The 15,097-nt window shown below is 47.5% G+C and overlaps 1 protein-coding gene across 7 annotated transcripts in view; it reads left to right on the forward strand.

The window, feature by feature from the left end:
* Positions 1-15,097, forward strand: part of Dysf (dysferlin) — a 201,247-nt gene that overhangs the window by 72,813 nt on the left and 113,337 nt on the right. For all 7 annotated transcript variants that reach the window (XM_038318221.1, XM_038318219.1, XM_038318223.1 and 4 more), the window contains exons 15-17: positions 3,629-3,697; positions 3,827-3,870; positions 7,965-8,047. In XM_038318221.1, coding sequence (XP_038174149.1) covers positions 3,629-3,697; positions 3,827-3,870; positions 7,965-8,047 — 196 coding nt within the window. The remainder of the gene's footprint in view (positions 1-3,628; positions 3,698-3,826; positions 3,871-7,964; positions 8,048-15,097) is intronic.

A 15,097-nucleotide genomic window follows, 5' to 3' on the forward strand; every position in this document is an offset into this window, starting at 1 on the left:
AAGAGGACTTTAGGGCAGGACAGATGCTTTAGACTTTTTTTTTCTGGATCCAAGAATGAAACCCATTTATTGCACTGTGAAAAAAAATAAGAGAAACAAGACAAAATAAAAAAAAAAGGAAATGAAAATGTCCACGTTCCTGAGGCAAACCTTGTTGGGTCTGTTCTCTCTGTGGCTCCCACTTTCCCTTTCTCAGTCCTGTAACTGGAAGCTGGCTGAAAGGTGGGTGGGGCTCAGCCTTGGCATCTCGGCTGTTATGTCGTACACGAGGCCTTTCCTTGATCTGTTTAGCGCCAGGTTTGGGGAGAGGGGTGCTTCTTCCTTTTGTTAGGGTTCTCCTGTTTCAGTGACTTCAGAGTGTAGTGCTGACAGGCTTTTCTGCTCCCCAAGTGTGAAACAGATATACCAGTTCCGCGTGAGCTTAATTCAGGTGTGTTGTGGGCAGCAAGCCTGGTGTCAGCTCAGGTGTGCTGCAGGCAGGCAGTGAGCCTGGTGTCAGCAATGTGTGCTAAACCAGGGCTGCTGTGACAGCCATGCAGAGGAAGGCTGTGTGAGGATCTCAGAGGAAAACATGTTGGGTGAGCCGTAACAACCCCGCCTGTTTCCTTTAGACCACGACTCGGTAGCCCTGATTTCATTGTCCAGTGTGACTTTGCAGATGCTGCGAGAAGCAAGAACCAGCTCTGTGTGAGCAGGCTGGTACAGCTCATATCATTCAGCCTTCCCTCAGGTTATACAGCCCAGCTTGCCACTCTGTCAGATGAATGCACAGCAGTGCTTATCCTAGTGTATGCATGGATGCAATTTCAGCTTTTTCCTTTTTAATAAACACCTGGGTCAGCATACAGAAAGAAGTCTTTGTCTAAGTTCTGTTTTTCCATAGGAAAGTTTCTAGAACAAGGATTATTATTAGGTCAGAGGTCATGGACTTTCTTGGTAAAGGCTAAAGCAAGAAGCTGTGTTGGTAGGGCCTCCCACTGTGTATAACGGAGAATTTTTTCATTTTTATTTAAAATTTATATTTACTTTTTGATTAGATACTGCTTGCATCTGCTCTATATGGTTGGCCATCTTATCTATCTATCATCTATCTATCTATCTATCTATCTATCTATCTATCTATCTATCTATCTATCTATCTCATCTATCATCTATCTATCTATCTATCTATCTATCTATCTATCTATCTATCTATCTCATCTATCTATCTATCTCATCTATCTATCTATCTATCTATCTATCTCATCTATCATCTATCTATCTATCTATCTATCTATCTCATCTATCTATCTATCTCATCTATCTATCTATCTCATCTATCATCTATCTATCTATCTATCTATCTATCTATCTATCTATCTATCTATCTATCTATCATCTATCTATCATCTATCTATCTATCTATCTATCTATCTATCTATCTATCTATCTACCGTCTATTTATCATCATCATCATCATCATCATCATCATCGTCATCATCATCTCCCCCTGCTCTGGTCTCCATTCAACAATCCTCTTCTTTCCTTCACCACATTTTGGTTTCCTTATGTACGTATCAGCGAATCTGAGCATGGATTCTCAGTTTTTGCTGCTCCAGTCTGTGTTTGCGCACTGTTCACTGCTCCGTCCTTACTTGTCTGCTCTGTGCTGTAAAACAGAAACAATGCTCCTTTCTCTTCTGTGCACATAGGGTCTCCTCTTTGGAAGCTACATAGCACTCCACTGTAGGTGGGCCATGCTTTCTTTAACTCACCCTCTGTTGGTGGATACCTGGCTTGTTCCAGATCCATGCCGGCTCTAGCCGTGCTGCAGTAAACACTGTCACTCTGATCACATGGGTATTTCTGTAGAGAATATCTGGAGGAAGGGCTGGCAGGTAAAAACGAGTTGGTTTGGTGGCCCGCAGCTGCCTCCCCATGGGAGTCAAACTATTTCATTTTCTGCCACTAGCAAAGTGCAGAGTGGTTTCCCTGCAGTCTTGCCAACAGTGGGTGTCGGGCTAAGGGGGCATTTATAGGTCTGGGGTGGGAGTAGAAACTCTCCAGCCTACTTCTGGTCCAGTGCCTTCACACACTCCCAAATGATGGTGGCCGCGTCTCTGCAAATGTCAGTCCTTCTTTACCTGCTGCTTGTCTGCTCTCCCTCTTTCCTCGGCTAACACCCTCTTCTGCCCCACCCTGGCAGCCTATGACTCTACTCTGTCCACAGGGAGGAGGGGAAATGGGAACAGGGGCTGGAACTGGGTAGATGGGGGCAGAGATGGAGCCCTCACCCCAGGGGACCCAAAGTCCTGGATTTAATTCAAATACTCATTATAGAGATAATGCATTTTAATAAAATTCTTGCTTTGCATTTGACAGATCTGTAAGCGAAGCCTGTTCACTATTGTTAGGGATGGTCTTACTTGCCTTCCAAAACCACCGAGTCTCTTAAAACTTGTTATTTATTTGTTTGTGTGTGTATGTGTGTGTGTGTGTGTGCGCGCGCGCGCGCGCTCTGGATCATGTTAATGTGTGAGTGTACACATATAAGTGTATGTGTGTGTGTTTGTGCACATATGTTGGTGTCATCCTCAATAAATCTTAACCTTATTTAATTTTTCTAATCAGGGTTTCTCTATTATGTAGCCCTGGCTGTCCTGGAACTTGCTCTGTAGACCAGGCTGGCCCTGAACTCACATAGATCCACCTGCCTCTGCATTGAGTACTGGGATCAAAGTGTGCGCTGCCACCACCCCCAGCCTTTCATCATATTGTTTTGAGACAAGGTCTCTCCCTGAACCTGGGACTGGTTAGACTGCCTAGGCAGGGAGCCCCAGGGACCTTCCTGCCTCTGCTTCCCAAGAGCTGCGATGACAATTGTGTGCTAGCATGCCTGGCTTTTACATGGTTCTCGGCATAGAACCTGAGTTTTCATGCTTTTGTGGCAAGGATTTTACTCACTGAGACATCTTGTCAGCCCTTGAAACTGAGTCTTTGCCTTCTTCCCCACTTGTGGGTGCAGGCTGCCCTGGGACATCATGGAGCCCTGTCTTGGAACACTTTCCATTCTTGATATGTTTCTTGTTTGTAACAAGCCTAGTTCTTCAGGTAGTATTTGTCTGAGACAGGCTGTGGCTTCAAGGTCTCCTTCCTTCCTTCCTTCCTTCCTTCCTTCCTTCCTTCCTTCCTTCCTTCCTTCCTTCTTTTTTTCCTAACTGGGAATTGAATGTAGGGTTTTGCTCATGCTGGATGAGTGGTTTACCACTGTGTACATCCCCAGTGGTTTATGGGGTTTGTATCTCCACTGAATTCTGTTTCTCTCTTGGGTGCTGATGTATAGGCCTGAGCACCTGGCCTTAATGGGAGGTGGGGGTGTGGTTGGGTCCAGACAGAGCTGTGGGTTTAGGGCAATGAGGCTGCGGTGTTTGCACTAGCCACCCCATCTTGGGTCTTATCTTCCTTTGAGCCTTGTCAGTACAGAGCCTCCCTGCTTCTGAGCCTGCCACACAAGGCCCTGAGACCCTGGGGTCTCAGGCTCAGCTATAAGAGCAGCTAGTGTGGCAGAGAATGGCTTCTGGGTGGATTGGTCACCACAAAGCTCAAACTCCACATAGAATCCCATACTCCTCTCTTTCATGTCTCCTAGCTCTGCAGCAAGATCCTGGAGAAGACAGCCAACCCTCAGTGGAACCAGATCATCACATTGCCCGCGATGGTGAGTGGTCCTTAGTGGGACTCAGTGTATCTCAGTCCCCCAGTCCTGCTGGCATCCTTGGCTTCTGCTCGGTGAGGGGTTGTTTTCTTTTAAAACTCTGTTCTCATCTGGCTCCCTTTCCTTCCCCAGTTTCCCTCTATGTGTGAAAAAATGAGGATTCGTGTCATGGACTGGTAAGTTCTAGATCCTTGAGGGGGTTGTCTCCAGGGGCTCTTGAATCTGTCATTTTCATGTACCTGGGTTGCTGCTATGTCAGAGAGTGAATGTGTCAAGGCAAGATATGAGGGCCGTGGGCAGTTATGGGGCAATCAGGAGCTGGGATGCCACACTGACTGAAGATAAGTAGGTCACGGCCAGGAGGTGGCAAGGAGCTCACTCCTGGGGGCTTCCTGAGAAGCTGACAAGTCATCAGTAAGGGCCACATATAAGAGGTGGAGGGCAAACCAGCTCTTCTGTTCCTGTGGGATGGAATGGAAGAAAAGCCCCCGGGTTGGGGGTGTGGGTTATATTGTCTGAATAGGGATCATCATTGTGCGTGTTGAACAGCTTGGGAAAGTAGCCTGGGAGTGTCTTAGAATCTCACCACTGTGGATCACCAACCTGTAGGCCAGGGCTGTGTCCGTGAGCAGTTTCCTTGTGTATGAGTTTATCTGACCCCCGACAAGATGGCATGGTCCTACGTCACAGAGGAAGGCGCAGGGAGGAAAAACCAAATGACCTGTCTGATGTGACAGTTCAGAAGTCACAGAGGCCTGATGTGAATCTCAGTCAGAGCTGGTGCTCTTTTCCTCCTGACCACGCTGTCTCTCACAGTAGCAGCAAGGAGGCTACCTCTCTCACGCTTGAGGGACATCAGGGCCCAAGCTCCACAAGCTCCAGAACCCCAGGCTTTCCACAAAGAGCAAGCTGTCCTCTCTCTGCCCCCAGAAGTCCTGATCATGTGGCTCCCTGGCCATTCTCCTTCAGTTGCATGCCCATGGCACCCCCAACTAGGAGGATAATGAGAGACCAGGGGAAAAACCCCAGGCCGCAGAGCCATTAAAGTGTGTGCCAGTTCCCCAGGCCTAAAGAAAACAGATTGAGAGAATTAGAGGAAAGGAGTGTGGGCAGGGGGCAGGGAGAGGTCCCGAGGGCTGCCACGGCTGGTATGGGCTCGGGGAAGGGGAAGCGGTTTGGTGGAAAGGTACACTTTGCATTCCCAGAGCCATCTCCGCATGTCAGCTGGCAGTGACTGCCCTGTGTTGACTGGGACAGCCCAATGTGCATGTTTGTGTGTGCGTGCGTGCATCTGTGTGGATGCATGTGGGTGCGGTTGGCTCATGGATTGTGGCTGTGCCTGGCTTGACTCCCTTGGAGCTGTGTCAAAGCTATCAGCATACTGTACAATCCAAACACGTTACGGAATCTGGTGGCTGCATCTCTGGCTTGGGTCGAAGTGGCACTTTTATTGTGAGTCTATTTTGAGACTTGCTGTTTTCCAAAAGCAAGCCCTAAGCCTCAAAACCCAGCTCCAGGCCAGAAAGCACGCCCCCGCTGAAAGTTTCTATCCAGCAAGCCCTTCTTCCCAGAGCACACAGATGAACTTCTGCCGTCACCTGAATCTCAGACACGTGACACAGTCCATGCGGCTCTGTAACTTCATCTTCCATTCGAGTCTTTGAAAATCCCCCTTTCATTAGAAAACAAAAATTTCCTTGGGGCTGGAGAGATGGCTCAGCGGTTAAGTGTGCTTACTGTTCTTGGAGAGGATCAGGGTTCAGTTCCCAGCACCCACAACGTGCAGCTCATGACTGTTTGTAACTCCAGTTCCAGAGGATTCGACACCTTTTTTTTTTCTTTGCCTCTGTGGGCAACTACACTCATGTGGTGCATGTTCAGACAAACACACAGAGATGTCAGAAACACAACACACTTTTCTAAAAGCCTCCTTAGAAGCCCCCTCCATAGAAACAATAAAGCAGTCTTATCTTCCTCCCTGTTTGGACAAGAAGTCAGAATCCTGATCCTCTTCAAGGGATGGACTTAACACTGTTTAAAAAACACACCCAGCTTAGCGTCTTTGAGGTGCTGGGCTAGATTCCCGTCAGGGGGACATGTGACGTCAGCTTTGGTGCAGTCACCTCTAGGAAGTTTTCTCATGACACAGTATACCAAGAATCACGATCCAGATCTGGGCTGCCAGACTACTCATTCTTCCTCATGCGGCTCCTGTCACGGGGAGAATTCAAAAGCCAAACCTTAAATTTCCTTTCTGGGAAAAACAGAGAGGAAGGAAGGGCTAGAGACTGGGGCATCTCGTGGGGGTGGGGTTAAGAGGACAATGAAATCAGCATGCCTTTGGTGTCTGGAGATGGTGTGGGATGAATCTGCCATGACCAAAGTGTTCACGGTGGGGAAGAAGCCCAGGAACACCAAAAGAGGCTTGGAATGTACTGGAGAACCTTTATGAGGCATCCAGGGCCTGCCTAAGATGGCACTGCTGACCTTTGGTACAGTAATTCCTGTCTATGGGTCTTCCCCTTGAGTTGAAAGTTGCTCAGAACACATGACCTCTACCTGTGGAGGCTGAAGTCTTCTCTTCTCTTCTCTTCTCTTCTCTTCTCTTCTCTTCTCTTCTCTTCTCTTCTCTTCTCTCTCTCTCTCTCTCTCTCTCTCTCTCTCTCTCTCTCTCTCTCTCTCTCTCTCTCTTTCACACACACACACACACACACACACACACACACACACACACAAATGTCTCCTGATATAGCCATCTGTGCTCTGGGGTCAAGCCATCTGGGGTCAAGCCATTAGGTGGAGAATCCCAGGTCCACCCTCCAGAGGAAGGGACAGGTGGGGGTGGCCAGGGCTCTGGATTCTATACCAGTATACCAGAAGTATCTTACCTCAGCCCTGTCTCTGAGATGTTATTTGTGTGTGTCTGTGTGTGTGTGTGTGTGTGTGTGATGTGTGTATGTGAGCACACATGCAATGGCAGGCATATGGAGGCCAGAGGACAACTTTGTGAACTCTATTGTCTTCTTTCACCTCTATTTGGTCCCCAGGGATCAGACTCGGGTCGCCTGGCTTGCAAGTCAAGTGCCTTTGCTTACTGAGCTGTCCCACCAGCCCTCTGATAATTGATTATCTCGACATCAGCACCCTCACCCGAAGCTGGCATTCATCGTAGTATATACCTGCTAGGGCTGATGAGGGGGTTCTGAAAGCTAAGTAATGGGACCCCTTTATTGATTGATGGATTGTGTGCACAAGTGTGCGTGTGTGTATGCACATGTGTGTGTGCGCGCACGCACTTATGTGTATACTTGCATGTGGAGACCAGATGCCAAATTCTCAACTTTTCGTTAGCTTTTTACATCAGGCCTCTCATTAAGCCTGCAGCTTGTGATTTAGACTAGACTGCCTGGCCAGCAAGCCTCAGAATCCTCTCAGCCAGGCACCGCCACACATGGCTTTTTCCTTGGGTGCTGGTGATTCAGACAGTGGTGACATAGGTGGCATGGAGCCAACATTAGTTATCTCCATTCATTATTATTCAAGAGGCAGGTGTGGAGTTCAGAGGCAGGGTCTGCACAGGAATCTGTGGGCTTCAAGTTGCTGTTTCTAGATAGCCTACCTACAGGCCCCTGCACTGGCTGGGACCGGAGAAGTCTTTCTCTAAGAAAGCAGGAAAGGGGTCTTCCTGACCTTGCCAAGGAACATGACGTCTGAGTGGGAGTTGGGGTGGCAGTCCAGGCTCTGCTCCTCTCCCCCTGGCTGAGAGGGGAAGGGCCTGCATGCCTTTGCACCTGTCTTCTCATTCCACAGTGGATGGTAAAATGTATTTGGTCTCTAAGCAACTCTGAAACCCCTGCAGAACATGCTTCCCAGCTAAAGACTCTGTCCAAGGCATTGCACACCGACACTAGTCCCTGCCGTGGTCTCAGAGATGGCTTCTTAGATTTTGGCATTTCTTGGGCTCCCGGGACTTTTTGGGTCTGGAAACTGCGCTTCTCAGAAGCCTCCTGCCGCTCATTCTGCCTGCCTCTGGCCTCCTCCCTGTCAGTCTGGGCTGGTGGCCCCACAGAAGCCAGCTGATATGGAGTAGAAGGCTGTCAAGATGAACAAGTTGCCTTCGAGGTGTCTTGAACAGCTTCCTTTCTCTTTCCTCCTGGGCTCCCCAGGCCTCGACTGAAGGCTGAACTCCTAGTGCCACCAGGGTCACTTCTTTCTCGAGTGTGCTGCATCTGCCGCTTCCATTCACGCTCTCTTTCCATCCTTGTTCTAGGGACCGTCTCACTCACAATGACACCGTGGCTACCACCTACCTGGGAATGTCGAAAATCTCTGCCCCTGGAGGAGAAATAGAAGGTATGACCCACCTGCTCTGCATGTCTGTCCTTCCTCACTCAAGATAGGAGAGCCTGCAGGCTATGGGAGATTGTAAGGGTTCCACAATCTGTTTCCCAGTGATAGCTGCTCACTTACAGACATTTAGGGTGCTATACTCTGAGTGGAGGGTACACACTGGGTAGTCCAGAGGGGTCCCCTCAGTCTTTCAGGGGCCACCACGTGCTGGGTTCTACTCTGGCCATGAGTGCCCAGTGATTCATATATTTCAGTGGATTTTGTTGGTCTACTAACATGGAACCCAGTGTCAGCTAGCGATCTGAAGAACAGTGGCATTTATCATCACACTAACCTAAGTTGTCTGAGCATTGGGTTTTTTTTGTCTCTTGGCAATATTAAGCTGAGTCCTTTGTTTTGTGATGACGTATTCTTCTAGAACACATTGTTTTGGTAGTATTAGGATTGAACCCACGGCCTGGTACGTGCCAGCTGAGTACTCTATCAACTGAGTTACATCCCTAGCCCTTAGAAGACAATTGTAACAAATGCGTGTTCCATTGTGAGTGCGCATGACCAGTTGAGCTAGTTAATATGGAGTACCCAGGCATCTCTGATTTTTCTATCTTATAGATAAATTTGTAACAAGTGTTTTTGTAGCTGGGTTCCGAGCTGTACATAGTTACAACAACAACAACAACAACAACAACAACAACAACAACAACAGCAACATGGGTCTGGAAAAGGTGGCACAGAGGTTAAGATCATCTGCTGCCCTTGCAGAGAGTCAGGGTTTGGTTCCCAGCACCCATATTAGGTTGCTCACAACTGCCTGTAACTAGCTCCAGGGGACCTGACACCCTCTTCTGGCCACGTGCATGCATGTGGTGCACATACATACATGAGGGAAAATGCATGCACATAAAAGAGAACAAAACAAACTTAGGTTTGTGCTGCTGGGGATCAAACTTAGTGCCTCACATGTGCTGGGCAAGTGCTCCACCACTGAGCTGCACCGTGTGCTCTCAAGTTTTCTCTCACGCATGGGTCTAAGGGCAAAGCTGTCGAAGGATTTTAGCGCTTTTAAGGCTTTCTGTCAATACTGAAGTTGCCTGTCAAGAAGGCTGAACTAATTTATGCTCAAAAACTCCCATATGCTTGATGAGATACTGGTTCAACATGGCTAAAATAACACTGGAGTTGAGAGTGGTAATACACGTCTGGAATCCCAGAATTCTGGAGGGGGAGGCTGGAAGATCAGGAGTTCAAGACCATTCTCAGCTACAAAGTGAATTTGAGGGTATTCTGGATTACAAGAGGCCCTCACTCAAAAGATCAAACAAAACAAACCAAACTACAACAAAAATTTCAAAAACAATACCAAAGAGAATTTTGTTAATTGGAAGGTAAATATGATTTTTTTTTATTTCATTGAGACTTAGAGAAGTGGACCAATTGTACATTTTGAACGTTTGACATATATATTATAGTTATTCTGCTATAAACACATACTCCTGGTCTGTATTTCTGATGTGTGTTTGTCTTTTTCTTACTATTCTCCATGACTGTGGGCACTAACTTTGAGCTTGCTCATAAGCAATTCCTACCAGTTATATTTGAATACTTTCTGACAGCTAGTAATTAAATTTGCACTTAGCCAAATCTATTAATCTCTTACTCAGTAAGACAGTGAACTACCATCACCTCCTCAAAATTGTTTTTTGGCGATGTCAGCAATGTATTTTGACTGATCTGTTCCTTATATCTCCAAATGTCATCTTTCTTACCTCCTAAGTTCCAGTGCCTCTTGAGTTCAGCCCTTGATTTTCTATTATCTTCAGTTGGTCTTCTTATTAATGCCTGCTTTTGGTATCTGAGTTATGCCGACTCTGTAAAATTAATCGGAAAGATTTAAAGTCTTTTAACATCTGGGAACAGTTTATATAACATAGAATATAATCTTTTGAGGGTTTGAAACACTTCACCCGTAAAACCATGTGGGCTTGGTGCCCTTTCTGGGTGGGAGTACTGACGGCTCTTTACAGACTTTTCAGTCTCTCTGTGATCACTGCTATTTTTAGGTTCTTATTTTTGCTCTTGTCAATTTTGATCATTTATGTTTTCCTAGAAAAGCATGCATTATGTTGAGGCTTTAAAATATGTTTGCAGGGCTTCTCCCAGTGACTTCTAGGGTTTAGGCACTTTCTTCTACCTGAGCTGTCTTTCTCTTCTTTATTGGGTTTGAATTTTTTCCTCGCCCCCTCAATTAGCCTCTCAGCTTTTAAAACAAAAACCTTATTGGACATTTCAGTTCTGGGCTCCTTAGCTTTGTTTAGATTTTTTGTTGTTGTTGTTGCTTTTGTTTTTGTTTTTAGAGACAGGGTTTCCCTGTGTAACAGTCCTAGCTGTTCTGGAACTAGCTCTTGTAGACCAGGCTGGCCTCAAACTCAGAGGGATTCACCTGTCTTTGCCTCCTGAGTGCTGGGATTAAAGGCGTGTTCCACCACAAGCTAGCCTGTTTAGATTTATTTTACTATTTCTTTGTCAAAATTTTTAACTATCTTATGCTTATTTTAAAGTTTTCTTATTTAAAAAACAAAAGTTTGGTTTCTGCTTTTTAGGCCTTGTATAAATATTTGGCAAACCTCTGGGTTTTATTTAACCTTTTTTCCTTTTTGAGTTGTGTCTCACATAGTCTAGTGTAGCCTTGAACTTGTTAATAAGGATGACCTTGAACTCTGGATCCTCCTTTCAAGTATTGAAGTTGTGGGACACACGTGTCCAGCATCACACCTGGTGTCTATGATGCCGGTGACAGAACTCAGCTTGTTGTGCATGCTGGGCAATTGCTTTGCCAAATGAACTACATCCCAAATCTTTACCAACTTTAATTTTAAGGCTTATTTTCCCCTTCTAATATGTAATACACTTTGAATTTGCTTTGGTGTGTTTTCTGAGAAAAGTCGGCTTTGTTTCCTGGGTGGGAACCTGACCAGATTCCAGATGCCTCTCGAAGATGCTGGTCAGGCAACATTTATCTGTAAGTTCCAAGAAACAGTTTGTCGGGCGAGCCTACTGTGTGAACTTCACTGAGTGTGCTCACACAAACTGAGACAACATGACCTCGCGGTGGGGCCACCATCGTCCTGGAAGCCCATGGTTAGGCAGGACACCTTTTGTAGATTCTTGGTTGAAGTGTCTCTGAGATAGGGGTTTCAAGTTGAATGATTCTTATTCTGGCCTCTGCCACAGACACCTGAAGGTGGATGGGATCGTGCTGAGAGCTCTGGCTTTGCAGCCAGCTGGGCAGTCATTCAGCCTCCTCTCTCTAAAGTGGGGTTCCCTGGCCTCCTCCCTCTTAGGGGTCCAGCGGATTTCCCACTAGCAGCTCCTCTGGTGTCTGGGACTCAGTGCAGAGGTCATCACGTCCTTTTCTCGCCCTCAGTACCAACCACCGTTTATTTTCTGCATCAGTTCTGCCCCTCTTTGCCTCAGTTTGTCTTCCCACAGAAACTATCCCAAGAGGCTGTATCTCCTTGTCTTCTTGCCTGAGAGTTTGGGAACCCCAAACTCTTTCCTGTAGCGTTCAAATGGAGGCTCTCCGGAACCTTACGGATGTGTCTCCATGGCTGAGGCTGCTGTCCCTCTCTGAGATGCAGGCTTTCATGGAGAGCAGAGCCCCTGCCTGGCGCCCCATCCTCTCTCACTGTCTAAAGAGCATGCTCAGTAAGGGCATTTGCAGACAAGGCAGGGTCTCTGTGTGTCTCTGCCACTCTGAAGCTTTGGTGGTCCATGGGCCTCATTCCCAGTGATCACTCATCACTTCTTTTAACTCCTGGGAAACGTTTCAAAATAAAATATCTTTTGAGACAGAGTCACACTATGTATCCTGGCTGGCCTGGAACTTGAAGCTCCTCCGGTGTCAGGTGTACAATGGTCAGAGGAAGCCAGTCTTGCCTCAAACTCTTAGAGATCTGTCTACTTCTGGCTCCTGAGTGCCTGGATTAAAGGTATATGTATTGCCACACGTTATTTTGTTGTTGTTATTATTTTAAAGGCAGGGTCCCATGTGTCAGACTGGTCTTGATTTCACTAGGATGACCTTTAACTTCTGATCCTCCTGTCTCCAGTACCCCTCCCCAAGTGCCAGAATTATAGGTGTGTGCTACCATGCTGGTTTATGTAGTGTGGGAGACTGAACCCAGGGCTTCATGCGTGCCAGGCAGGTACTCTACTGGCTGAACTATATCCCCAGTCCCCAGAGACTTCTAGATACAGAAAATCTCAAATACACACCAAGGTTGAGAATTATCAAGTGAACTCCATGCCCTGTCCTCAATGTCTAGTGCTGATCTGCCATTCTGACTTCCTCACTGATATTTTGAGCCGTCCAACACATACAGGCATACTTCTAGAAGGTTCTGCTATTGGGAGGCTCCTTCCTTCCCAGCTCTTTCCCTGGGACTCTTTCCCTGGATGCAGTCTCCTACAGGGAGCTGGTCAGGGGTTTGGGGGAAGTGCTGCTTTGCACAGACAGACAGGTACATCGAGACAGGGACAGTATCTTACATGGTGATACCGAGGAAGTTCTGGCCACCCAGTATGCCGCAAGTCTTCTTCAGCTTTCAGACTTGGTACTGCCTCTGTCTTTGAATATAGGAGCTAATGATGGTCAAGGCACAGTATGGCATTTTTGAGTGTTTTTTGACAAAGTTTCTGATATGATACAGCTGTGCCTGTCCTCAGCCACCTGATGAGAATTTAGGCTCTCCTTAAATCATTCTTCATTTTTGGTGTGCTGTTGGCCTTCTTTTTATTGTGTCATTGATTTATTTACTCGTTCATTTGCTTATTGTACTGGGAATTAAATTTAGGGCCTTGGGCAAGCTTGGCAAAGACGCTACCATTGCGTCCTGTAACCAGCCTATGACCCAGGTTTAATGAGGTGAGAAAGTTGTTTCCATGGTCACTAGATGGCGCTCAAGTCATGAGCAACCCAATGTGCTTCAGGGGTGGTGTCAAAGGCTGGACCACTGACTGTTCTTGCCCCCAGCTTCTGGAATGTGCAGCAAAATAGCTAGAATTAAATTTGATCAATCTGGGTTATTCTTTGGGACTTTCCAGGTTCTCTGAGTTTCCTTCCTACAGAGGTGGGCCCCTTTCTCAGATGGAAGATCTGTCTAACTAAAGGGTGTCACGTGCCTCGCTCCTGGCTAATTTTCTTTCCCTAGCCAGAAGCCCCGCTGGGAACATGTCTCCACCACTTTCCTCTCTTCTCTTCTGTCCTTCTTACTGTAGCGGGACAGTGCACTGTCTTATTCTCTCGTTTCTCCCAGAACACAATGCAAACTGTACTACAAGAACTGGATCTGGGCTGAGAATGGAGTCCAGCTGGTAGAGTGCTTGGCTAGCATGCAGGAAGCCCTGGGTTCCACTCCCAGCACCGCACAGACGACATGGTGTCATGCATGCCCCTGGTAGCCCAGTGCTTGGGTGGTAGAGTTGGAAGGATGAGAAGTTCAAATCGTCTTTGGCTACATAGTATAAGACCTGCCTTGGCTAGCTGGTTGAGACTGTGTCCAAAACAAGGAACCAATCAAACAAACCCCACTCCTTTCTCTCTCTTCCCACCTTGAGGTTCCAGAAGATTTGGTTCAGCATGGAGTTTTGTTTTTGTGTTCTTGTTTTTGTCCCCAGTGAGGACAAGACCTAACACTGCCTCTTAAGCCCTTCTGCCCACAAATTTGCCTGGGCACACCAAAGTATTCTTTGGACTCTGTGCATCCGTATATTAAGGAAAGACTTTGTTTTTGTTAAAAAAAATGGGGTATTCACGCTCCTTAGATGTGGCAGCTCTTTTGAAAGGTAGGAGGCACATGGGACCTGTGACAGCTGTGGCATCTCTGATACCTTCACCCATATAAGCATCATGCTACAGAACAGCACTGAAGAAACCAAAGTTGTCTTTGGATGATGGTGATTTTCCCAGCAATCTCTCCTTTCCCCTCCTACCTGGCCCAGGCGGGTGTCAGGCAGCCAAAGCCATGGACTTGGGGCTCTGCCGAGCCTTGGGAGCTGGCAAGGCTAGCTTAAAAGGTAATGGCTTGGCTTCTCCAGGGTACACACGTGTCCCTAGGGACCGCCTGCTGAGCTGTGACTTGTGGCTGGCAGCCTGCTCTTTCCTTCCAGTTCGCCCAGGTGAGGGAGATGGGCTTCACTCTCACAGTGAAAAGCTGGGCGTGTTCATCTGGGCCTTGGGGCTTCCTTGGGCCCAGTTCTCCAGGCTCAGGGAAAACACAGCAAAACACTTGTGTTTTGGCAGAAGGACGGCCAGGACTAAATAGAGGCTTTGTGTCTGGTGGCTTCTCTACTCACCCTGCCCTTGACTTTATGAGCTGTCTGCAGACACAGGGGCGAGAACCTGGGGTGAACCATGGTATCGGAGACTTGTGACGGGCTCTCAAGTTGGGAAGCACCGGCTTAAGACGTCAGCAGGGCCATGTGAAGGCCCACTATTATATCTGCTTATGGTTCCTAAATGAACAAATATGCAATTGAACAAGGAGGCCTGGGCCATTCTTCTGGCCGCCAGCAGCAGGTGTCGGTTAGCTGGCTGGAGGGACTGGTAGACAACTGTCTCTGACTGGTTGCCAGAGTAAAAGTCAGTCTCTAGCAAGAAGCGTGCAGGGGTCACATCTGTGACCCTGGTTTCCTTAGTTAAAGACAACAGGGACCTCCGGCCGAGCATCATTTAGAAGGAGCTTCGAGTGAATCGGGACCGTGGCTGTGCCTGTGTAGGTCATCCTGCCAGGGTGAGAGCTCTCCTATGCCAAGGGCCCAGCTCAGTTCCTATAGGGAAACCTTCACAGGGCACAGTCTCCGTCACACAGATTCTACCAGCCAGCTGTGCTAGCCAAGACCTGGCTGCAGAGATCTAAGGGCCAGACCAGGGCCTTGCCTTCTTGGGGCCTCACTTCTCCAGCTGTCTTTACCTCCCATATTTTGTTTAGCGTATTCCTCCTCCACACTCCTTTTTTGAGTCTTCCAGAAGCGTCCAACCTGGATTCTCTGTGC

The sequence above is a fragment of the Arvicola amphibius genome, chromosome 2 (assembly GCF_903992535.2).
Source record: "Arvicola amphibius chromosome 2, mArvAmp1.2, whole genome shotgun sequence".
NCBI lineage: Eukaryota > Metazoa > Chordata > Mammalia > Rodentia > Cricetidae > Arvicola > Arvicola amphibius.